General features: G+C 38.3%; 2 protein-coding genes across 3 annotated transcripts in view; one reads left to right on the forward strand and one right to left on the reverse strand.

Moving 5' to 3' along the window:
* The window catches only part of LOC140195455 (disintegrin and metalloproteinase domain-containing protein 22-like), a 345,726-nt gene extending 322,347 nt beyond the window's left edge, over nucleotides 1-23,379 (forward strand). For both annotated transcript variants that reach the window (XM_072253768.1, XM_072253769.1), the window contains 2 exons: nucleotides 17,835-17,958; nucleotides 18,626-23,379. In XM_072253768.1, the coding sequence (XP_072109869.1) occupies nucleotides 17,835-17,958; nucleotides 18,626-18,646 (145 nt within the window). In that variant the 3' untranslated portion in view covers nucleotides 18,647-23,379. The remainder of the gene's footprint in view (nucleotides 1-17,834; nucleotides 17,959-18,625) is intronic.
* Nucleotides 19,270-26,369, reverse strand: part of LOC140195456 (GTP-binding protein 10-like) — a 42,239-nt gene continuing 35,139 nt past the window's right edge. Inside the window, exon 10 of the mRNA XM_072253772.1 lies at nucleotides 19,270-25,124. Coding sequence (XP_072109873.1) covers nucleotides 24,922-25,124 — 203 coding nt within the window. The 3' untranslated portion in view covers nucleotides 19,270-24,921. The remainder of the gene's footprint in view (nucleotides 25,125-26,369) is intronic.

Below are 26,369 nucleotides of genomic sequence, written 5' to 3' on the forward strand. Positions count from 1 at the left end.
ACACATACCAATCCTCATAGAGGGATCAGAAGTGGAGAGAGTGAGCTGCTTCAAGTTCCTGGGTGTCAAGACCTCTGAGGATCTAACCTGGTCCCAACACATTGATGCAGTTATAAAGAAGGCAAGACAGCGGCTATACTTTATTAGGGGTTTAAAGAGATTTGCTATGTCAACAAATACACTCAAAAACTTCTATAGATGTACTGTGGAGAGCATTCTGATAGGCTGCATCACTGTCTGGTATGGGGGGTGGGGCTACTGCACAGGACCGAAAGAAGCTGCAGAGGATTGTAAATTTAGTCAACTCCATCTCGGGTACTAGCCTACAAATTACGCAGGACATCATCAAGAAGCAGTGTCTCAGAAAGGCAGCGACCATTACTAAAGTCCTCCAGCACCCAGGACATGCCGTTTTCTCACTGTTACCAGCAGGTAGGAGATACAAAAGCATGAAGGCACACACTCAGCGATTCAGGAACAGCTTCTTCCCCTTTGCTATCTGATTCCTAAATGGACATTGAATCCTTGGACATTACCTCACTTTTTTTTTAACATGTAGTATTTCTGTTTTTTGCACAATTTTTAATCTCAATATATGTATACTGTATAAAGTATTCTAAATAAGATTTAATTATTTATTGTTATTATTTTATTTTTCTATATTATGTATTGCATTGAACTGCTGTTACTAAGTTAACAAATTTCACGTCACATACCGGTGATAATAAACCTGATTCTGATTCTGAGGGTTTTGAGCTAAAACTTAGTTGATGTAGAAAACAACCTGACTGTGCAAAACTAACAACCCATGATAATATCCTATTTAAAAAAAAACTGGTTCTTTCTTTCCTGAAAATTCTATCACCCAAAGACAGTAAGGTAGAAGGATTCTGTCACAGTATGTGGACAGGCCAACCAAGGGGAATGCCATACTAGATCTAGTACTAGGTAATGAACTGGGCTAGGTCACAGATCTCTCAGTGGGTGAGCATCTGGGGGACAGTGACCACCGCTCTCTGGCCTTTAGCATTATCATGGAGAAGGATAGAATCAGAGAGGACAGGAAACTTTTTAATAGGGAAAGGGCAAATTATGAGGCTATAAGGCTAGAACTTGCGGGTGTGGTTTGGGATGATGTTTTTGCAGGGAAACGTACTACGGACATGTGGTCGATGTTTAGAGATCTCTTGCAGGATGTTAGAGATAAATTTGTCCCGGTGAGGAAGATAAAGAATAGTAGCATGAAGGAAACTTGGGAGACAAGTGAGGTGGAAAATCTAGTCAGGTGGAAGAAGGCAGCATACATGAGGTTTAGGAAGCAAGGATCAGATGGGTCTATTGAGGAATATAGGGAAGCAAGAAAGGAGCTTAAGAAGGGGCTGAGAAGAGCAAGAAGGGGGCATGAGAAGGCCTTGGTGAGTAGGGTAAAGGAAAACCCCAAGGTATTCTTCAATTATGTGAAGAAAAAAAGGATGACAGGAGTGAAGGTAGGACCGATTAGAGATAAAGGTGGGAAGATGTGCCTGGAGGCTGTGGAAGTGAGCGAGGTCCTCAATGAATACTTCTCTTTGGTAGTCACCAATGAGAGGGAACTTGATGATGGTGAGGACAATATGAGTGAGATAGATGTTCTGGAGCACGTTGATATTAAGGGAGAGGAGGTGTTGGAGTTGTTAAAATACATTAGGACGGATAAGTCCCCGGGGCCTGACGGAATATTCCCCAGGCTGCTCCACGAGGTGAGGGAGGAGATTGCTGAGCCTCTGGCTAAGATTTTTATGTCTTCGTTGTCCACGGGAATGGTACCAGAGGATTGGAGGGAGGCAAATGTTGTTCCCTTGTTCAAAAAAGTAGTATGGATAGTCCAGGTAATTATAGACCAGTGAGCCTTACGTCTGTGGTGGGAAAGCTGTTGAAAAAGATTCTTAGAGATAGGATCTATGGGCATTTAGAGAATCATACTCTGATCAGGGACAGTCAGCATGGCTTTGTGAAGGGCAGATCGTGTCTAACAAGCCTGATAGAGTTCTTTGAGGAGGTGACCAGGCATATAGATGAGGGTAGTGCAGTGGATGTGATCTATATGGATTTTAGTAAGGCATTTGACAAGGTTCCACATGGTAGGCTTATTCAGAAAGTCAGAAGGCATGGGATCCAGGGAAATTTGGCTAGGTGGATTCAGAATTGGCTTGCCTGCAGAAGGCAGAGGGTGGTGGTGGAGGGAGTACATTCGGATTGGAGGATTGTGACTAGTGGTGTCCCACAAGGATCTGTTCTGGGACCTCTACTTTTCGTGATTTTTATTAACGACCTGGATGTGGGGGTAGAAGGGTGGGTTGGCAAGTTTGCAGATGACACAAAGGTTGGTGGTGTTGTAGATAGTGTAGATGATTGTCGAAGATTGCAGAGAGACATTGATAGGATGCAGAAGTGGGCTGAGAAGTGGCAGATGGAGTTCAACCCGGAGAAGTGTGAGGTGGTACACTTTGGAAGGACAAACTCCAAGGCAGAGTATAAAGTAAATGGCAGGATACTTGGTAGTGTGGAGGAGCAGAGGGGTACATGTCCACAGATCCCTGAAAGTTGCCTCACAGGTGGATAGGGTAGTTAAGAAAGCTTATGGGGTGTTAGCTTTCATAAGTCGAGGGATAGCGTTTAAGAGTCGCGATGTAATGATGCAGCTCTATAAGACTCTGGTTAGGCCACACTTGGAGTACTGTATCCAGTTCTGGTCACCTCACTATAGGAAGGATGTGGAAGCATTGGAAAGGGTACAGAGGAGATTTACCAGGATGCTGCCTGGCTTAGAGAGTATGCATTATGATCAGAGATTAAGGGAGCTAGGGCTTTACTCTTTGGAGAGAAGGAGGATGAGAGGAGACATGATAGAGGTATACAAGATATTGAGAGGAATAGATAGAGTGGATAGCCAGCACCTCTTCCCCAGGGCACCACTGCTCCATACAAGGGGACGTGGCTTTAAGGTAAAGGGTGGGAAGTTCAAGGGGGATATTAGAGGAAGGTTTTTTACTCAGAGAGTGGTTGGTGCGTGGAATGCACTGCCTGAGTCAGTGGTGGAGGCAGATACACTAGTGATGTTTAAGAGACTACTAGACAGGTATATGGAGGAATTTAAGGTGGGGGCTTATATAGGAGGCAGGGTTTGAGGGTCGGCACAGCATTGTGGGCCGAAGGGCCTGTACTGTGCTGTACTATTCTATTCTATATCAAAGGATAATTTTCAGTAGCCAATTAATCTATCAACCCACATCTTTGGAGTCTGGGAGGAAACTGGAGTATCCAGAGGAAACCCACTCTGTCGCAGGATGAATGGTCAAACTCTACGCAGACAACAGTCAAGATCGGGAGTGGACCTGGGTGGCTGGGGCTGTGAAGCTACCAGCCGTGCCTCTGTGCTCCCCTCCAAGATTATTCCTTTCTTTGTTTCCTTGGGATAATTTGTCAATGTAAGACAGCTGCCCTCCAGAATATTACTGAAAGTCCTTTGGATGGTGGACCTAAATTCCAAAGCTATTTATTAGGAACACCTTTAAGCTGGGGTCACTTGCTGCTATATTGATTACTTACTTAAAAAGAGAGAAGAAGAAAGGAGGCAAAGTTGTTTGCAATGATCCATTGAAGTGACCAAATAGAGTTTGCAATACTGTGGAAATTCTTTAAAACTATTGGCAAGGGCAAACAAAGCCAAGTTACATCTTCAACACAAGGAAAATTTTGTTTAGAATTAGGCATTTAAAGTTCTCCTTTGAGGCTAAAACTAGGATGGAATTAATAACAATTCTAAACTCAATCTACCTAGAAATGAGAAAGTGGTTAAGTATTGATACATGTTTACACATCTTCAATTCTGTGTTAATATGTCTCAAGGCAGGAAAGCTATTTCACAGCTGGAAACCTGTAAATCACAGTCTATTTTCTCCAGGTGCTGTGTGTTAAATATTTAAGTGTGTAGATTATGAATCAGTGCATGCAGTGTAACGCATTGCTGACTGTAGCTATGGCTGCCCAGTAAACCTCGCTTCTGCCTCTTCCATCCATAATACTGAGGCCTGCTGTTGCTTTCTTCACTGCACAAAGTGCAGTGCTGACAGGACCATCTCAACATTTACAATAAAAAAAGTTGTTAGCTAGTTATGCAGTAATTGAGATGCAATATTGAGAAATGTTTATTATTCTGAAACAGCAAAACTGTTGAGAACTTAGTCAACATCAAAAATAGAATTTAATGCCTCAGATCTATTAATCTAGGTCCACAAATAATTTACAGAGTAGCATTGGTAGGGCATAATCTATAAGAATGTTGGATGAAACAGCAAAACATTTGATTGAATCATTTTGCAGCACACATGCAATTTGCAGACCCTTCATTTCAATGATACTGCGATTAAACTCAATGTAACCTTTAGATCATAACATTGTCAATGCTACTCTGAGAATGAAATATTCCCTCCTGAACTCCTGATTATTCAGGAGATCACAGCATGAACTAATAGCAAGGTTTTGCAATTATTCATTTATCAATGAGTCTCCACAGACCAATCTGTTATCTACTGTTATGCTAGAACTGTTGCAATGGGTTTAAATTAATTTGGTGAGGTGGATGGGAACCAGAGTGATACGGCTGAAGATGGGGCAGTTAGTATACAAGCAGAGGCAGTGTGTAGTGAGACAATCAAGAAGGTTAGGCAGATGACAGGGCAAAATTGCAGTCAGTAAGATGAGTTGCAGTGTAACACGGGGACAAAATCAAAAACAGAAATTAAGGTGTTATATTTGAATACACAGAACATTAGGAATAAGTTAGATGATTTGTAGCACAGTTCAAGATTGGCAGGTATGACATTGGGGCATCACTGAGTTACAGCTGAAAAAAGATTATAGTTGGGAGCTTAACATCCAAGGATAGATATTGTATTAAAAGAACAGGCAGGTGGACAGAAGGGGAGGCGTGGCTTTGTTGGTAAAAAATGAAATCAAATCCTTAGAAAGAGATGATATGGGATTGGAAGATGTTGAATCTTTGTGGGTAGAGTTAAGAAAATGCAAGATTAAGAAGACCGTGATGAGAGTTATACACAGGCCTCCAAACAATAGCTAGGATATGGGGTACAAATTACAATGGGAAATAGAAAATGCATGCCAAAAGTTCAATGTTTTGATAGTCCTGGGGGACTATCAATATGCAGATGGATTGGGAAAACTAGGTTTCTGCTAGATCCTGAAAGAGAATTTGTAGAATGCCTTTGAGATGGCTTTTTAGAACAGCTTGTGGTTGAGCCCACGAGGGGATCAATTATTCTGGATTGGGTGTTGTGTATTGAAATAGATTTGATTAGGGAGCTTAAGGTAAAGGAACCCTTAGGAGGCAGTGATCACAATATAAAATTTACCCTGCTATTTGAGAGAGAGAAGCCAAAGTCAGATGTATCAGTATTACAGTGGAGTAAAGAGAATTATAGAGGCATGAAAGAGGAGCTGGCCAAAATCGAATGGAGAGGGATACAAGCAGGGATGATGGCAGAATGGCAGTGGCTGGAGATTCTGGGAGCAATTGAGAAAGCTTAGGATAGAATCATTCCAAAGAATGAATTGTGTCCGCTGACAAGGGAAGATAAAGACTACATAAAAGAAAAAGAGATGGCATATAATATAGCAAAAATTAGTGGGAAGTTAGAGGATTAGGAAGCTTTTAAAAAATTAACAGAATACAAATAAGGCTATAGGGAGGGAAAAGATGTAATACAAAGGTAAGTTAGCCAATAATATCAAAGAAGATATCTAAAACATGAAGGAGAGACGAGAGTAGATATCAAACTGCTGGAAAATGACACTGGAGAGGTAGTAATGGGGGACAAGGAAATGGAAATAAATTGAGTAAGTATCAATCTTCACTGTGGAAGACACGAGCAGTATGCTAGAGGTTTGAGAGTATCGGGGGCAGGAGTCAGTGCAGTTGCTATTACTAGGGAGATGGTGCTTGGGGAACTGAAAGGTCTGAAGGTAGATAAATCACCGGGATCAGATGAACTACACCCCAGGGTTCTGAAGGAGGTATCCGAAGAGATTGTGGAGTAAATAATAATGATCTTCCAAGAATCACTAGATTCTGGAATGGTTCCAGAGGACAGGAAAATTCCAAATATGACTCCACACTTCAAGAAGGGAGAGATGCAGAAGTAAGGAAAATATAGGCCAGTTAGCTTGACTTCAGTGGTTGGGAAGATGTTGGAGTTGATTGTTAAGGATGAGGTTTCTGTGTACTTGGAGACACATGATAAAATAGGGCAAAGTCATCATGATTTCCTTAAGGGCAAAAATTGCCTGACAAATCTTTTGTAATTATTTGAGGAAGTAACAAGCAGGATAGACAAAGGAGAATCTGTGTATTTGGATTTTCAGAAGATCTTTGACAAGGTGCCATACAGGAGCCTGCTTATCAAGATAAGAGCCCAAGGTATTACAGGAAAGATACTAGCAAGGTTAGAGGATTGGCTGAATGACTGGAGGCAAAGAGTGGGAATAAAGGGAACCTTTTCTGGTTGGCTGCCAGTGACAAGTGGTATTCCATAGAGATCGATGTTGGGACTATTTCTTTTTACATTGTATATCAATGATTTGGATGATGAAATTGATGGCTTTGTGGCCAAGTTTGCCAACAAGAAGAAGATAGGTGAAGGGGCGTAGTGTTGAAGAAACAGGGAGGCTGCAGATTAGAAGAAAGGTCTAAGAAGCGGCAGATGGAATGCATTGTCAGGAAGTGTATGGTCATGCATTTTTGTAGAAAATAAACCCAGCCTATCAAATCTCTTCTTATAACTAATGCCCTTTATTCCAGACAACAATCTGATGAACCTCTTCTGCACTTTTTTCAGATGTTACCATATCCTTCCTGAGTTATGGTGTATAGAACTATACACTGTATTCTAAGTTAGTTAGCTAGCTTAGGAAACTAGATCAAAAGGTAAAATGGTAGGTAAGTAATGGCTAACCTTTAATGACATAATTCATAATTTTCAGGAATATTATTTTCTGAAATCCTTTATAATTTTAAATAACCATATGAGATCTCCATTTTTCTGCTTCAGTCAGAACCCCAGCCTCTCGAATTTATGCAGTAAACCTTCTCTTTGATATCATTAAAGCCTCTGTATCTTTCCTGAAATGCAGTACCCAGATCTACACGCAATGTTCCAGTTGTGGTCAAAGTAGTGTTTTATAAAGATTAACTGTGTGTTCTATTATATGCCTTTTTCTTCACAAAGTTCATGCCCCTGCATTTTTTTAAACTTAATTTATCTTAATAGATACAGCCACTTCCAATGTTTTACGCACATATACCCACAGATCTCTATATTCCTGAAACTTTAAAAGATTGATAACTTCATATTACCTCTTCTTGTACTTCCCATAGAAATGTAACTTCTTAGTTTATTAGTCATCTTCACTACATTTCCAATTTTGTATCATCTTCAAACTTGGAGACTGTTCCATACACAAGCCTAAGTCATTCAGTTTACATTTTAAGAAAATTAGTGATCCTAGTACCAACACTATGGAATTCCACTGTATATTTTCCTCCAGTCAAAAAAGTATTTCCTATCACTTAGCCAATTTTCTACCTATTATTGCTAGTCTCTTTTATTTTATTGCTTAAATATTGATTGAAAATATACAGTATATGCATTTTATCAAATAGCATTTCACAATCATCATAGTCAATGTTTATTCCATTTCTCTGCTCAGTGTTTGCTGTTCCCTCAAGTTTGTCAAATAGGACTTGTCTTTACCAAATCAAAGTTTGCTTTCCCTAATCAATTCACCTTTTCCAAACAACCACTAAATTTGTTTCAAATTATTATTCCTTCACCACCAAGATTAAATAGGTCAGCTTATAACTCTAAATACTATAACTATTAAAAAAAATTACAGAGTAGATACTCAAGCAACACACATAAAAGTTGCTGGTGAATGCAGCAGGCTAGGCAGCATCGAAAGGAAGAGGTACAGTCGACGTTTTGGGCTGAAACCCTTCGTCAGGACTAACTGAAAGAAGAGCTAGTAAGAGATTTGAAAGTGGGAGGGGGAGGAGGAGATCCAAAATGATAGGAGAAGACAGGAGGGGGAGGGATGTAGCCTCCAACCTGATGGCATGAACATTGACTTCTCAAATTTCCGCTAATGCCCCACCTCCCCCTCATACCCCATCCGTTATTTATATACACCCATTCTTTCTCTCTCTCTCTCTCCTTTTTCTCCCTCTGTCCCTCTAACTACACCTCTTGCCCATCCTCTAGGCTTCCCCCCTCCCCCTTTTCTTTCTCCCTAGGCCTCCTGTCCCATGATCCTCTCATATCCCTTTTGCTAATCAACTGTCCAGCTCTTGGCTCCATCCCTCCCCCTCCTGTCTTCTCCTATCATTTCGGATCTCCCCCTCCCCCTCCCACTTTCAAATCTCTTACTAGCTCTTCCTTCAGTTAGTCCTGACGAAGGGTCTCGGCCCAAAACGTTGACTGTACCTCTTCCTAGAGATGCTGCCTGGCCTGCTATGTTCACCAGCAACTTTTATGTGTGTTGCTTGAAATTCCAGCATCTGCAGATTTCCTCGTGTGACAGAGTAGATACTAGAAGGTTTGTTTTCGCTGATGATGAATTCTGTAGCAAGAGGTTACTCATTGGAATGAGGGGTTGAGCATTTTAGACAGATCTGAAGTGAAATCTATTCAGTCAAAGATAAGTGACTGTTCGGTCATTGAGTAGGTTCAAGACTGAGACTGAGACATTTTGATAAGAAGGTATGTTGGAACAGAATATGAGCAATAATTTTATTGAACAGTGTATCAGAATCAAAGTATTGCATGTTTTTCTGCAACTCTTGTTTCTAACATAGATTCATGGCCTTACAAAGCACAAAACCAGGCCTTTCAGCCCAATTTGTCCATGCCAACCAAGCTATCTACTTGAGCTAGTTCTACCTCCACATATTTGGTATGTATTCTAAACATTTCCTATCCATGTGCTTATCTAAAGGTCTTTTAAGCATCATAATTGTACCCAACTCTACCATTTCCTCTAGAAACCTGTCCTATATATTCTTCACCTTCTGTATGGAAAATGTTGCCCATGGGATCTCTTTTAAATCTTCCCATTTTATCTTAAACCTATGCCTTCAAGCTTTAGATTCCCTTGACTCAGGAAAAAGACTGTGACCCTTCACCTTGTCTATGCCCCTGTTGAATTTAGAAACATTTATATGGTCATTCCTTGAACCCCTAGACTCCAGGGAAAATATCTGTCACTGTCCTTATAACTTAAACCCTCTAATGCCAGTAACATACTTGTGAATCTTTTATACAGCCTTTCTAGTTTAATGACATTCTTCCTATAGCCAGGTGATGAAAACTGAAAAGAATATTCCAAGTGCAGTTTCTCCAACATCTTGTAGCATGATGTCCCAGCTGTTGTACTCGATGCCCTGACTGATAAAGGCAAGTGTGTCAAATGTCTACTTCATCTTTCTGTCTACCTGTGCTTTTACTTTCAGGGAACTATGTAGTTGTACCCTGAGGTCCCTGTGTTCTACAGCATTTTTCAGAGCCCTATTATTTACTATAGTTTTATTCTATTCTGAAAGTAGAGAGTAGTAATGGTGATACCACAGTCTTCCAGACTCCTCCTAAACCACCATCCTGGCTTGGAAATGTTTCATTATTTCTTCATCAACACTAAGCCAAGATCAGAAAGCTAACAATATTTTCACAGTACGTGCATCACATAGACCCCAGTGATTCCAAAAGGCTTTCTGAAAGCAATTAGTGATAATCCATAATTAATATCCCTACCAGTGATGGTCATATCACATAGGTGCATAACAAAAATATAATGGTGTGCTCTGAACAGTTGTGGAACTGTCTTTTATACCCTAAACCTACTAATCTTTTATTAAATACTGATTTATATACTTAGGCTAATAAAGTACATACCACAGTATCATTTTTATTTCACAATCTCTCCCTTATGCTAGTGTGAACAGCTTTGTGTATCCTTTGATATAGACATGCAATACTGAGCTGTTAGAGAAGCAAATGCCAGTCTCCAGGTAGAGGATCAAGGCTGATCTTAACAGTGAATAATAAGTGACACAAAGATTTTTTTTCGGCAATACAATCAATCCTGACTTTTGAAGTGAAATAAAAGTTGGCAGTGTTGATGTAATTATTTTTACCTTTTCTTGCTCATAGAGAATGGAAGTAGAGGTGAGTGAGGCAGGTGGGCCTTTTTTGCAATGTGGATCATTCCTTTTTCCACAATTAGTGATGAGGTGAATTAAAAGCAGGTTCCTTTCAATGAATACAATATTAACATAATGCATATGATTGAAATTAGAAAATGCTGAAAATGGTCAGCATCAGTAGATAGAGAAATATTTGATGAAATCTCACCAGCATTAATCACTAATTTTGCATTTATTCTGATGAAATTTCACTGACCGTAAATTGGGATTTTGTTTACACAGATGCCAACTGACCTGCTAAACACTTCAATCATTTTCTGTCTCTATCTCTTTATTGAATATCGTTTCAACCATTAAAAAGCTGGCAACAACGAAAAGAACAGCATTTTAGCTGCTGTCCTAAGGAAGGGAGGGGGATTTGTTGGTGGGAACTAATGGAAACATTAAAAACTTGTACCTGTACCACATAATTTAAGAAAAAGGCAAAAGAGCATGTATTATTGACACAAAGATGTTTTGAGAACATCTTTGGCAAGAAAAAGGAGGCAAAGAAGTTTGGTGATGGGCTACTATCTACTACCAATGGTAGAGCAATTAAATTCAGGGATACTCAAAAAGCAGGTGTACAATTGGGGGAAATTACAAGAGAATGGGGCTAGAAACCAAGGATGGATTTGAAAACAAAAAGGAGAATTCTGAAATGAAGTTGGTGCTCAACCAGGATCCAGTTTAAGTGAACATCTACAGTGGCCGTAGGAGCTTAAATCAGATGTGGCATGTTAGGACATGAGTTTTAGATGACTTTGGGAGTAGAGCACAGGAAGTCACCTTGGATACTGAAACATTCACAACCACAGATGATGGCTGAGGGTTTCCACAGCAGTGGGGAAATTGGTGATATTACAGAAGACCAGTGAGCTTGCAGAGTTTTGGAGATCCAGGCACTTTATTAAAAATTCATGGATGTGTATGGAAAATAATCAAAAAGGCATCAGGAGGACTGGAGTACAGAGGATGGAAAAAAGAACCTCCTATGTTCTGAAGTGATCTTGAGGTCATAAATTATTTCCACTGTTGAGGAGTCCAAGTCAAGGGGGTGTATTCTAAAATTTAAATCCAAGTCCTGCAGTAAAGTTAGGGAGCATTTCTACATCAGCAAATGCTAGATACTTGGTATAGTCTTTTGTCAAAAACAGGTTACTTTTTAAACTTTATATCTTGGGCGATGAATGTGGGGGAAAGACAAGTCAATAAAGTTGAGGCACAGATCAGTAAGCACAGCTTTCAATTTTGCAGTAGTGGTGTGGCAGGTACCTAATTCAGGAATTCAAACCTGGATTTCCAGGAAAAATTCCCGTGAAAGAGAACCATTAACAATATCACTAATGTTGTGTCCAAGAAAGGAAGGTGAGTGGTAAGCAGTTTGGTGAGAATAGAAAGGAGATGGGTTCCTGACCCAGATGAGTTCTGGGCATGAGGTGTGAGGAAAAAGCAGAGAGAAGCTTCTCTAGCCATACAACCTTCTGAAGTATCAACATAGATCTAATTCTGGACTTCTGATTAAGATCATGAAATATTAGTGACCATATCTTCATGTTAGTGTCTGGAATTCATTATCTAAAGCTTTCTGTCGTGCTGAAAATCATAATAAGGAAATTTTTTAAATTTCCCAATATGGACTTGGATTGCCTGAGTGTAAGATTCCTTAAGGTTGTCATTAGCTGGGGTGCGTAGTGGGGATAAGCTTCCACTCCCTATTAAATACTCCCAATGGCATACGTCTCAAATAGTCTCTGACAACCGTGTCCAACTTCTTGCCTTTACATGTGGCTTAGCTACGAAACCCAGCAGAACCATTTCTACTGATAAGAGAAGGGGCACACAGGTTTTGGACACCTAAAAACCTGGCAGATGAGGCTTAACAGCCATGGTTGGCAGCTCAACTAGGAGAAGAAATCCTTCTTCACAAACCTTCGCTGCCCTGCAGCTACACCCATTCATGAGGAAGGCTTTGTGAATAAATTCTAAGGCAACATCTGGAACTGTAGTCCCTAAAATAGTCCTACATTGAGTTGAATCCTGACCGGAAACTGCAATGCCACTGGTGTGAAGCTGTATTAGTCTTTGCAGTTCCTTTGGATTCATCAGCTGCATGAAGAAGGGAAACCTGTTGTATGGGCAACAGGTTGCCCTCCATATCATACTGCCCTGGGTTACGAATTGACTTCAGCTAGGACACAACATCTGTGGTTGACCTTGACAAACAGAGGGCCATAGAAGGTGCTTAAGTAAAATGAAATCTCTGAAATGCTTTTCCATTGGGAAGAGGCTGTACTTGGAATGACAATGTTAAAGTGATGGAAGTGGCTTTGGAGGAACCTTTTAGAAAAAGTGACCATAGTTCATTAAGTTTCAAGGTAATCATGTAATAAGATAAGGTTGTCCCTTGACTTAAATTGTGGACAGAGCTGATTTCAATGGTATAAGGCAGGACTTGGTGAAGATAGATTTGAAACAGCTGCCAAAGAGCAAAACAGAATCCAGTAAGGTGGAGGCATTTTAAAGATGAGATGGTAAGAGTTCAGAGTCAACATCTCCCTTTAAGGGTAAGAATCAAAGTTGGTAAAACTAAGAAAAATTAGTTAACAAAGAGAACTGAAGGTTTGCTCAGAAATAGGAAGCATATGTGAGGTACAGGTATTTAGGAGAAGACTTGAGGAAGAAATTAGGAGGGCAAAAAAGAGGACATGAAATGGTTCTGGCAAGCAGGATTAAGGAACATTCCAAAACATTATAGAAGTACATTGGCCTTCATAAATCGAGGTCTTGAGTACAGGAGATGGGATGTTATGTTGAAGTTGGTGAGGCCTAATTTGGAGTATTGTGTGCAGTTTTGATCACCTACCTGTAGGAAAATTGTAAAGAAGGTTGAAAAGAGTACAGAGAAAATTTACAAGATGTTGCAGGACTGGAGGACCTGAGTTATATAACCACATAACAATTACAGCACGGAAACAGGCCATCTCAGCCCTTGTAGTCTGTGCCGAACGCTTACTCTCACCTAGTCCCACCAACCTGCACTTAGCCCATAACACTCCATTCCTTTCCTGTCCATATAGCTATCCAATTTAACTTTAAATGACGACATCGAACCTGCCTCAACCACTTCTGCTGGAAGCTTGTTCCACAAGCTACCACTCTCTGAGTAAAGAAGTTCCCCCTCATGGTACCCTCAAACTTTTGCCCTTTAACTCTCAACTCATAAACACAAAATAATCTGCAGATGCTGGGGTCAACGCAACACTCATAACACGCTGGAGGAACTCAGCAGGTCAGGCAGCATCCGTGGAAAAGATCGGTTGATGCTGCCCAACCTGCTGAGTTCCTCCAGCATATTTTGAGTGTTAACTCTCAACTCATGTCCTCTTGTTTGAATCTCCCCCACTCTCAATGCAAAAAGTCTATCCACATCAACTCTATCTATCCCCCTCATAATTTTAAATACCTCTATCAAGTCCCCCCTCAACCTTCTACGCTCCAAAGAATAAAGACCCAGCTTGTTCAACCTTCCTCTGTAACTTAGGAGATGAAACCCAGTTAACATTCTAGTAAATCTTCTCTGTACTCTCTCAATTTCATTGACATTTTTCCTATAATTCAGTGACCAGAACTGTACACAATACTCCAAATTTGGCCTTACCAATGCCTTGTAAAATTTCAACATTACATCCCAACTCCTATACCCAATGCACTGATTTATAAAGGCCAGCATACCAAAAGCTTTCTTCACCACCCTATCCACATGAGATTTCACCTTCAGGGAACTATGCACCATTATTCCTAGATCCCTCTGTTCTACTACATTCTTCAATGCTCTACTATTTACCATGCATGTCCTATTTTGATTAGTCCTACCAAAATTTAGCACCTCACATTTTCAGCATTCAACTCCATCTGCCATCTTTCAGCCCACTCTTCTAACTGGCCTAAATCTCTCTGCAAGCTTTGAAAACCTACTTCATTATCCACCACTCCACCTACCTTAGTATCATCTGCATACTTACTAATCCAATTTACCACCCCATCATCCTGATCATTAATATATATGACAAATAACATTGGACCCAATACAGATCCCTGAGGCACACCACTAGTCACCGGCCTCCAATCTGACAAACAGTTATCCACCACCACTCTCTGGCGTCTCCCATCCAGCCACTGCTGAATCCATTTTACTACTTCAATATCAATACCTAACGATTGAACCTTCCTAACCTTCCGTGTGGAACCTTGTCAAAGGCCTTACCGAAGTCCATATAGACAACATCCACCACTTTACCCTCATCAACTTTCCTAGTAACCTCTTCAAAACATTCAATAAGACTTGTCAAACATGACCTTCCACGCACAAATCCATGTTGACTGTTCCTAATCAGACCCTGTCTATCCAGATAATTATACATACCATCTCTAAGAATACTTTCCATCAATTTATCCACCACTGATGTCAAACGCACAGGCTGATAATTGCTAGGTTTACTCTTAGAACCCTTTTTAAACAATGGAACAACATGAGCAATACGCCAATCCTCCGGCACTATCCCCGTTTCTAATGACATTTGAAATATTTCTGTCAGAGCCCCTGCTTTTTCCACACTAACTTCCCTCAAGGTCCTAGGGAAAATCCTGTCAGGACCCAGAGACTTATCCACTTTTATATTCTTTAAAACACCAGTACTTCCTCTTCTTTAATCATCATAGTTTCCATAACTACCCTACCTGTTTCCCTTACCTTATAAGGAAAGATTGGGTAGGATAGGACTGTATTCCATAGAATGTAGAAGATTGAGGGGAGACTTGATAGAGGTACACAAAATTATGAGGGGCGTAGATAGTTGTAGTCCCATCCAATCTCAGTGGAAAAAGCCTGAGATTGGGTAGGACTCCAACTAGAGGCCATGGGTTAAGGGTGAAAGGTGAAAGATTTAAGGGAAACATGAGGGGAAACTTCATTCAGAGGGTCGTGACAGTATGGAACAAGCTGCCAGTGCAAGTGGTGCATGCGAACTCGATTTCAATGTTTATGAGAAGTTTACTTTTACATGGATGGTAAGAGTATGAAGGGCTATCGTCCAGGTACAGGTCTATGGGACTAGGCATTTTAAATGGTTTGGCACAGTCTAGATGGGCTGAAGGGTCTGTTCCTGTGCTGTACTTTTTTATGACTCTATATTAGAAGAAAAAGGGTAGCTAGAGAAAAAGAAGGTTTCTTCAGGGATCAAAAAGGAAATTAAATATGAGGAGCTAGGGGATATGAGTTGGATCCTGAAAGGAATATTTCTCATCAATATTCATGAGGAAGTAGGATAGAAAGTTAATGCAGAGTTATGCTGATGTTCCAGAATATCCCTGATTCAGGAAGGAGGTTGTTAGAGAGTTGGCACAGATTCTAAATAAATTCCAGGGGTCTGAAAGGATCAATCCCATGATGTTGTGGGAAGCAAGCAAGGAGAGAAATAGCTGGGGTTCTCGTGGAAATCTTTGCATCTTTGTTATACCCCACTAAGGTACCAGATAACCTAATTTTGTTCCCTTTATGAAAAAAAGGACAGTAAGGATAGGTAACTACAATGTAGTGTGCTTTACAGTAATAGTAGGGAAATTATTTGGAAAAAAATTCAAAGGTCGCAGTTTATTTCCACTTCAAAAAGCAGACATTGATTTGAAGGAATCATTCAGTGAAATGCTTTCTCATGTCTTCAGTATTTGAAGAAAGTAACTAAAAATATTGAAGGCAGGGTAGTGGATATGGTTTACATGGGCTTTAGCAAGACATTTGATAAAATCCTGCAGAGTAGACAGGCCAGGAAAGTTAGCGTACATTGGATACAAGGAATGTTAGTAAACTAGACCCAAAATTGGCTTGGTGATATGAGACAGGAGATAGTGGTTAAGGGGTGTTTTTTTTTTATGATTGGAAATTCCAACCCGTGTTATATCACTGGGATTGGTGCTAAGACCTTTGTTGTTTGTTTTACATATATGTGTGAATCTAGGATGACTGATTAGTAAGTTTGCTGACGACCCAAAAATTGATGAAGTAGTAGATAGGGAAGATGGCTGTAAAAGGATAAAGAGGGACATAGATAAGTTGGAAAGTGGAGTAGGAATGGCAGATGGAATGTAATCGGGAAGAAAAGCAGAAAGTATTGCATTTTGGTTAGTAAGTGGCAGAGATCTCCAGAATATTGTACATCTATATGGAATGATTTGCCAGAGGAAGTGGTAAAGGCAGATACATTACAACATTTAAAATGCATTTAGACAAATACTTGGAAAGGAATAGAAGAACCCAGTCCTAATTGCAGGGAAATGGGATGAGTACACAGAAGTCAGCCTGGACAAGTTTCGCCAATTTCTGTACCTCTATTCTTTTATTCCTACTCCTCTGTTTAAGTGAGTATTAAGGACTAGGCTTTTGATAATCTCCCTATGCGGCTTAGCATCAAAGTTTGCTGATGCTTCTACCAAGCACTTTTAGGATATTTTGTCACATTAAAAGTGCTGGGTAACTCCAGGTTGCTGTTGTGGGTGTTCAAGACAAGAAGCAGCAAAGAAGTCTACAGATCCTGATTGGAGATGTACACGGAAGCATAAGAAGTTAGTAAACTATATCTTAAATTGAGTTAATATTACAAATTACCTTTGGTTATATACTATTGCATATTATTTCCCAATTTCTATCACCATATATCCAGTTTAATTAATGGTTTTCAAACAATGAATCACCAAGCATTACCTTTCCAAACCTGGTGCTTTATAGTTTTATTTTATAACGTTTTATTTTGCATTGTTTCCATTGTCTTGCTTGCCTGCAGAGTTTGTGACACTAATGTTTGCTGTTTGCTTGACTAACTTTCCAGTTGGCAAAAATCTTGTCTTAATTTTATAAATAACAGATTGGCCTTTGCCAGTTGCATGTAAGCACAATGATTTTGTTTCCACCTTCCGACCTCCACCCCAATCCCCCTAACCACACTTGTAATACCTTTATATGAATGTAAAATGTTTAGCGATCAGCCTGTACTATGATGTACCAGCCTGGTCTGTAATAATTCTTCTTTATTCTCCTGCCACAGACCACTGCTGAAGCTTGAAGGCAGTTTATTCTCAAGCTTTTACCAATTGGGTTACCTGTTTACTGTTATATGGGACTGGCCTGATAATTAACTCATTTAGTGGGATACATCTTGTCTCCATTTTATAATTTCCTTATAAGAAAAACAAAAATAGAAATTCTCACAAGTAAATCAGCAGCCTAAATTGCATCCTCCAGTGCCGTAGGATACCAGCAACACATATGGGTAACACAAAGAGTTGTGTCACCATGTTGTCTTGGGATTTCACTATTTATTTGAATCATTGCCGAATGAAAACAAAAAGTGGCTCATTGCAAATTATTCCAAATAATATACTGGATGTCCTTGACTAAACCATACCAGCACTGATACAGATTTAGTACTCTGGCTGTCAGTAATCTAAGATGCCATAGGCTGTGTTGATTTTTGGTTTTTCCTCTTAGGACATTGTCTCCATCTAAGTCGCATTCTTCATCCAATGGATCAATTGCTTCTAGTAGGAAGTGCCCATACCCAATGCCACCTCTTCCTGATGAGGAGGGAAAGGCAAGTCGACAAAGTGCACGGGTAAGTATATTTGAAGAGGTTGAAAGTGCAAAGAATTTCATTAAGATTTTGTCTTAAGTACATTACCATTTGGTCCTTTAGTTTGCCATACTGCAATATCTTATGGCCAGCACCGTGAAGCTTTGTATAAACGGTTTAATTTTGTGCTTGAGTGTCAACATTTTGCCTAAATAGTTAAGAGAGATAGTAAGGCTATGAACTGATCAAATTACAACAAATCTTCGCCTTATACAAAATATTAGATAGATCATTTGAATGCAACAATCAAACAATAAGTTATGCTGCTTCACACAACTTCAATGGCCCTTCTTCAGTTCTGATCTCCAGTACTGTATGTGTAAATTGTGCATGTTCATCCTGTGATTATGTCGCTTTCCCCCAGCTGCTTTGGTTTCTCTTGTCTGCCACAAGGGTATGTTGGTTGGTAGTTTAATCAGTTAGAATATATTAGTCTTAATGTGGGTGAATTGTGCTTTTAAGCACAAATAAAATTTTACATTAATGAGTTCATTGTCAAGGTTGCTAAGTAATAATATTATGTTTGTTGATTTTGAAAGATGAACCATGGTTAAATCAGAAGAATTAGAGGTATTTATCTTTTTTTTAAAAGGTTAATAGTTTCTAGTTGATTTATAAATCCTATATTCCTTCTCTTTTTTTTCCACAGCTCTGGGAGACCTCCATTTAGGTTGCCATTCAGTGGATCTGAACAACTAAAAATTTCTTTCCAGTTTTATAAAGGGGCAGCCTTACACTGATGTCTCTAATGAATGAATTTCCAGACCATCAATGAGACTTTCGAAAGGAGTATAAACTCCCTCTGCTAACTTCAAAAACCAGGGCTTCTAAATATAAAATAATAGACTTTGGCTCACCATTAATAAAGCAATGTTCTATGAAGAGTCAGCATTCTTGTGTAAAATAATGCACTGAAACAATGATCTGGGAACAGGAACTCTTCCTGGAAAAAAAGACAATAAAAAAGCTCTATCATGTATTTGCGTATGTTATGGTGCTTAGTCCTCTGGAAGAAGATTGAGAGCCCATTTTTCAGCGAGGCTCAGTTGAAAGCTCCTGAGTACACATTCATTGCATTGAATAATACTGTGCACGGATCCCTTTTGTTCTAGTAGTCAGTAGAACAAACTGTACTTGCATAGACATAAAAAGATGTTTTTCCCCCTAAAAAATTGCTTTGAATTGAGCTGCATAACAGGACAAATAATTGCATTTGTAAGAGTTATTGTGTTAAAGAAATGGAATATGCAATTGAAGATCAAAATCATATATTTGATACTTGCAGAAATGCTTGCTCAGAGAGTATTTTGTAAATATGTACAGTGTTTTTCACATTACCTGACAACATCAGGCAATTGTTGCTTGCCCTACAAATCAAAACATGGTCATGTCAGACTTAATATTGGTAGATTTGGTGTTTTCATGTAAATTATTGAATCTTCATTACACCATAGATGAAGAAGAAAGCTGATAATTTAATGGGGAAAAAACTGTTGGAGGTACTTTGCAGGTCAGGCAGCATTTATGATAAGAGGAACAGAGCTAGCCATTTCAGTTGATAAGCTTTCACTAGAACTAGACAGAAGTGAAAAAACTGTGTTTAAGGTGTAGGAGCGGAGAGAATGAGTTTCCACCCTATTGCACAGTTTCCCTTTCTTCTCTCCACTACTCCTCCTCCTAACTTACAATGTGTTTTTTTTCCATTTTTCCAATTCTGATGAAGACTCATGTGCCTAAAAAAATAACTATTTCTCTTTTCACAAGTACTAGTTGACCTGCTGAGTATGTGCAGCATTTTCCACTTTTATTTTGTATTTCCAGCATCTGCAGATAAGGAAGTGCTTGGGTGTAACAACTTTATACATTATAAAACATAGTTCCGTATTTATATATGAAAACTTTCAGTCGCAGTTAAATATAATTAATGTTGTGTCACTCACTAAATCCAAAATACAAAAATGTCTATTTGTTTCAAACACAAGAGGAATTATGTTTAAAAAAATGCATTAGGCAGACATGCTAACAGTTCACCTGTATAAGAGCTGGAGGAAAATACCTATCAGCAATTGAGATTTTTGGTCCACATTTGGACCAAGAGTGATCCTAGTGAAGCCCTAACTAGATAGTGATGAGTAGGTAAGTGCCGCTTAAAGCACTGACAATGGCTCCTTCCTTCCATATGCTGATGTCTGAGAGTAAATAGAGTGGGTTTCAATTGGATCTGTCCAGCTTTTTTTGAGGACAGGGCATACCTGGACAATTTTCTATGTTGTTAGGTAGGCACCTAATTTGTACTATGACAGCATGGCTATAAGAATAACTAATTCTGAACTACAGCTGAGATATTGAACTGTCTCACAGGCTTGCAATAGCCATTTCTTGATAATATGGAGTGAATTAGATTGATTCTATGATGATGGATGTCTCATGAGAAAGACTTAAGATGGATCACCCACTTGGAATTTCTGGCTGAACATATTGTACATGCATCAGCTTTTAGCACTCACTTGCTAGGAGCACCATCATTGTTGAGACTAGGAACATTCCTGGAGCCTCCTCTAAGCTACTGTCAATCAAAGTTTACAAGATGTATGAGGTCAGTTGAATTTAGATCTGATTGGGTGATCACCTAGTTCTGTCTGTTGCATGCTGTCTTTACTGTTTAGCATGCATGTAATTCTGTATTGGGAGCTTTAGCAGCTTGGCACTGCATTTTTAGGTACATGGCTGTACCCAGCATGCCCCTCTACAATCTGGTTTGATGATAATGAAAGGTTTATCTTGAACAATCTCAAAAACTGATTATGCTTGTATCTAGTTTATAATCATTTATAAATGTGTTTTTTTTCTTTTGTTAGGTTACCTTTAAGAATAACAAAGGATTTGAACAAGTTTGCTGACTTTCAAAATTCTAGACGTAGCCTTCAGTACTTGTTTCCCTAGCCTCCTTTCTATTTCCTTCTGAAACATAAACACACACAAAACTGGTGGTAAAACAATGCTGCACCAAATCCCTCTCAGATGCTGTTCTGTCTTTGCTGATCTATGTTGGCCTTCAAAATCCAAAATTAAAATTCCCATCTGTGTTTTATCCAATGGCGAAAGTCTATTTAACTTTCAATCTTCTCCAATGCTAACCACCAATCCCATCTCTCCGTCCTTCTAATCTTCAATGCCCAAATGTCTTTGTTCCTCTAAAATAAATGTCAGTCCATTGTTCATTAACTTCATCCCACCATTAACACCGTCATCAGATGTCCCTACACGTTTGCCTTCCTAGCATTGCTTTGACATTCATTATCCTAATGATTCTGAAGCAACTTGAGGACATTTCCCTGCACTAAAGTCCAATATGGCTTTTTTTACATTTTTGAACCAGTTAAATTTATGTATAATTCCCAACATGCAAAATCACCTGCCTATCTCAATCAAATTATTGTCATTTAAAATGTGAAGCTATGTATTTAAATCTGTAAATTGTGAAACACTTTTCAAAATTTCTCAGGTCGCAATCCAGCAGTGAGACTATGATTACATATAGTGTGCCCTCTAGAATAAATATGCCTAAGGTTTCACTGGACAGCCACAATCCAACTCAACTCCTTACAATTGTTCATGTTGTAAAGGTCAGTTGGTTGCAAACTATAACTTACATTTTCCTGTATTTGTCCAGTCTCACAAGACATGGTGGGAGAAAAGTGGAACTCCAGATAGAATTTCAGGTGCTTCTTGATTACATTGTAGAAAACCAGTCTATAGATATGGGGGCTTCATTATCTTGAGTAACAGCATTTAAATCTAAGTGCCTTTGTATAATTCAAATTGTTATAATCTGAAAATCTTTATTTCTTGAATCAATTTGTTTGTCATGAGCAGATCAAAATGCCCAAATTGAATGTGATTCTACAGTAATATTAAGATACCGTGAATTCTTTTTTTTCTCTGCTGCTTACAATGAAATGATTACATTTAACATTCTCAAAATTTTTGTAAAGGATAGAAGAAATTTGCCTCTGGGTGCTCACACTTGAGACTTGGCTGTGTACTCAATCCTGGACACACAATTCCATTGAAAATTATGACAAAATGAGTACAATTGGCAGCCAAAAGTCATAAACATTTAAGGCTAGTACCCAAAGTCAAATCTCTTTCCAACAGTAAAATAACAATTGCCCAAAACTGCTTCACTGCTGAATCTTCACATCATCAATGCACATGAATTGGGTATTTAGTCAAAGTATGGTGGGATATCTGATTCATGTGGATCAATGAGATGAAGATTTAATAGTGAAATTTAAACAGCTCCACTGAGTAAGTAACTCAGATATTATTAAATATTTTTATGCTTTCCAATGTTATGCTTCTAAGTGTTAGAATTATCCATGTCAAAGAGTGGTTTAGAAAGTTTTCCTTGTTTTAGAAAATATCCTACCATCTCTTCATTTTCACCAATGAGTTTAGCCTGTTTTAAAGAATTTAGGTAAAATGCTTCATAATTTAATTTACGGGCTGTAAGATTACCGTTAATAATAGGTGTGGTTCTAAGGTGTGTACATCTCACATGATTTTTTATAAAGAATTGATTTCGACATTAAATTTCATTATAACCATACAAAATGGGGCTACATATTATTTTGTAGCATTTTCATTACCATTTGTCAAATTATTTCTTGGACCTCTACAATGGTTCAGTTTGTAGGCTGAAAAGTGCATCTCCACTTTCATTAAGAAATGACCAGCTAACTTGTAATGTATCACTGTAATCAAATGTGATGTATGTATGTATACATACAGTTAGCTCCGTAGATATTAAAATAACATACAAAGAATATTTCTGTGAAACAACTAGAATGGTTTAAAGATTCCATTGAATACTTAATTCTCACAGCATATTGGAAGCGCATGTTAAATTGTACCTCATGCTTTCAGCCATTCTGAACTCCTCTTTATTCCACAGCAGCATAATTGCAAAATATTGTTTGCTATTTGCCACATCAACTGCATGCCAACGAAATGTCATGTCACCATATGATTTTTTATGAAATGCCATTTTAAAAACAAGATCAATTTTAATATTTGTCTTAGACTATAGTGCTATGGATGCAACTGTAATAGGCTGGCTATAAAATGTAATTGAATGGAAGAGTCTTGGCAACTTTATAAAATAGTTGCCATTCCCATTTCTGCATCATTCGAGCAGTTTTACACCCATTCTGTATACTTTCATGGAACAGTTATAGAAATTAATTCAAGTTATGAACTTGTATATTACTTGCTGGCAATGTGATGATCTAGAAAAGCTAATTTTCCTTGGCTGAGTCTTAAGCTTCTAACGACCATGGATTTTATTGTGCTGTTGTATATAAAGCAACATTTTAGATTAATGCTTTTCTCAAACTATACTATTGTAATATATTAACTTAATAAAAAACTACTTCTGTTTAACCTGGAATCTGGTATATTACATGTTAATGATCCTATCACCTCCAGAATGGAATTTTTTACATTCCAAACTGTAAATTCTGCAAAAGATCTTTAATTTGCAATAAGGTTTGTCATCAACTATTTTGGTAGTGATTAATAGAAACATTCCTGTTTTTCCTGTCACTGCCTGTACTCTGGTTTAGGCTATGATGCTTTTGTTTAATCCTTCTGGTCAGACAAGCAGAATGTAAAAGAGGACATTTATTAATGTTGTTGAAACATTTGGAGTGAAACATTTAGTATTCTCTACAGTACCGTAGTAGCCATGAAGATTAGAAGAATTTGCCAAAGCCACGGGCAGCACAAGAATCAGGACTAAAGGTCCACACAAACTTCACCACTCAAGTAATCAGTGGAATGCACGCATTATCTCTGCTGAAATTACTGTGGGAACACCATATAAAAGTGTCCAGAAAGAAAGAGAAAAAAGGTTAGGTAGGTCACATAGATATTTTGCTATCTTGCCTTTGATTTTTGAAGCATTTGAAAATGCACTAGTCAAACAAGTTTTACGACCCTTGTGATTCAACAATCACAATTCAAGAGGAAGAAAAGGCAATAGATATAATTTCCAGAATTCTGAGTGGAATGAAGTATAGGGCCTGAATGTGGTCTATAACATTGGTCTATACATGAATCAAATGAACGGAGAGCATTCCCTCCATCACTGATCATAAGATGATTTAATCCTACAGGCTGATTTGCCAAGCTGCTTCATCAAATGAGATGTTCTCAACACCCACTTCTTCCTGCAACCTCTTGGTTAAGTACACACAATGCTGCATCTTGTACATTTGAATACTCCTCAAGTTACTGGCTCATGAACATGTAAAGGCACATAAACCTCGAGTTTAGATCATCACGCACAGCTCTTCTGTTGACTATCTATGGCTTCTTCATCAGCATTCACTTCTCTTCATTTCCAAAGGAAGCAAACATTGCACCACTTGTCATGAACTTCTGTTGTAAGTCAAGAATCAACATAACAATCCCAGGCAATAAATTAGCATTTCTGATATGCTATAAAACTTGCAGTTAGTTGAATTAAACTGTTCTGGTTTTAAACCAACAGTAACATCCTTCCCTCTCTTCCCCTACCATTACCTAATGTGTAATATATAATTGAGCAAAAGGTGATAAGCAGTTAGGATATTAGCATGACTTGTGTGTTCTTTAAAAGAGGCAGCACAACGACGATGGGCCAAATGGCAATCTTGTGTACTGCATAATTACGTGAAAATTTTAATGTGACAATATCCGCAGCTTTACTGAGGATGGCCTTCTTTACCTTGCAACCTGTCCCACCACCTTGTCTTTCATAAATCCGTTCCGCACAAGCAAAATCTGAGCACTTGAAGTCATATTAAGGTCTTTCTTGCATCTTTTAATCATGAATATAATCAATAGTTTCCTTGAAGACTCATCTCCAATAATCAACAGCTTTGAATGTTCTAATTACTTTCAGGGAGTGTTTAAGCGTAAATTCTGCAGCTTTTCAAGCCTATAATGTTCATTTTCTAGGTCATCCTGATGGTCTAATGATTTTCGAATACAGTTTTTCAATTCTTCAATTCCATATCCAGTTAATGAAGAGATTGGGATTATGTGTTGAAACTGGACTTGTCTCATGGGGACCATTTCTTCTGGAATTAAGTGATAGAAATCTACAAGGAAATAAAATGTACATCAAGATAGAAGATAACATAATGCACTGCATTTTTAACCAAGAAATTTAATGATGACAGAATTTGAAATAAAAAAAACTATTTCAAATTGTAATAAAAATCTATTACAAAATTAAATGGAAAACTTCTTGACTATCTACATTTTAGGTTGGCTTGCTGCTTAAGGTTTAACTATGCATTTTTAAGCAATGTACATTGACATGATTATCAACTGTTTATAATGTGCATTTTGACTAATGACTCATGCACTAATACTGAAATTCACAAGGTAGGTGGAAAGTATTTAGTGCAATAGATGTATCTGATCTAAAATGGAAAACTGCCTATTTAAAAATAAAACTCAATATTAATTAATGAATAAATAGATTATGAAAAGTCATCAATTGCTTCTCAAAAACAGGTCACAAGTTGTCTGGTACAGCTGATTAAAAACTGCCATTTTAGTAAATATGTCAACTCTATTACATTGTCTAATTTACATAGAATGCAGCTTAGGAACTGGCTCTTTGGCCCAGAATATTTTGGTTCTATGAGGTAAGATGACATCATGGGTATATACAGTAAAATCTGTGGTTTAAAAAAAAAGATACAGTATTGTTAGCTGTTTTTGAGAAAACTCAGGCTGCTAGAACAGTTCCTGTACGCAAAATACTTTCACAATCTCAAATAGAGAAAAGTTTTTAAAAATACCAGGCTGGATTTTGATTGGCTCTGCCTGAAATGAATAAAGCATTAACGGTGGTCGTCCGTGTTATTCCAGTTCTAAGACCAGCTCCACTTTGAAAGGGGTCTATGGTTGGTGACAAATCAAAAGGAGAACTCTGAATGCCATTTTAGTTGGTACTGCTTAGAACATAGACCTGGACCTGGGGGCGATGCAAATAACCTTTCAGTGTTCACTCCATAACTCCTATGTTATTTAACTCAACTTGTCAGCTGCTTCTTGAGATCTGAACTAGCCAACAGCATCTGGATTTTTTTTGGTGTCCTGCAGCTCTTTTAGTAAATTTAAATAATATTAGAGATTTTACTGATCCAGAAATTAAAATCTTAATTCTGTTTTTCTCTCTGTTGTCCAATCTACTGAGTATTTGTAGTGTTTTGTACTTATATTTGTCTTTTGGTAAAGGTCAAAATTAAGTCTTACAATGCATTTAATTTTGGAGTTAGTGCTTGATAATGACAAATTATAACATACTGATATGAATAGACATTTGGATCAAA

Source organism: Mobula birostris, chromosome 3 (assembly GCF_030028105.1).
Source record: "Mobula birostris isolate sMobBir1 chromosome 3, sMobBir1.hap1, whole genome shotgun sequence".
Classification (NCBI taxonomy): domain Eukaryota; kingdom Metazoa; phylum Chordata; class Chondrichthyes; order Myliobatiformes; family Myliobatidae; genus Mobula; species Mobula birostris.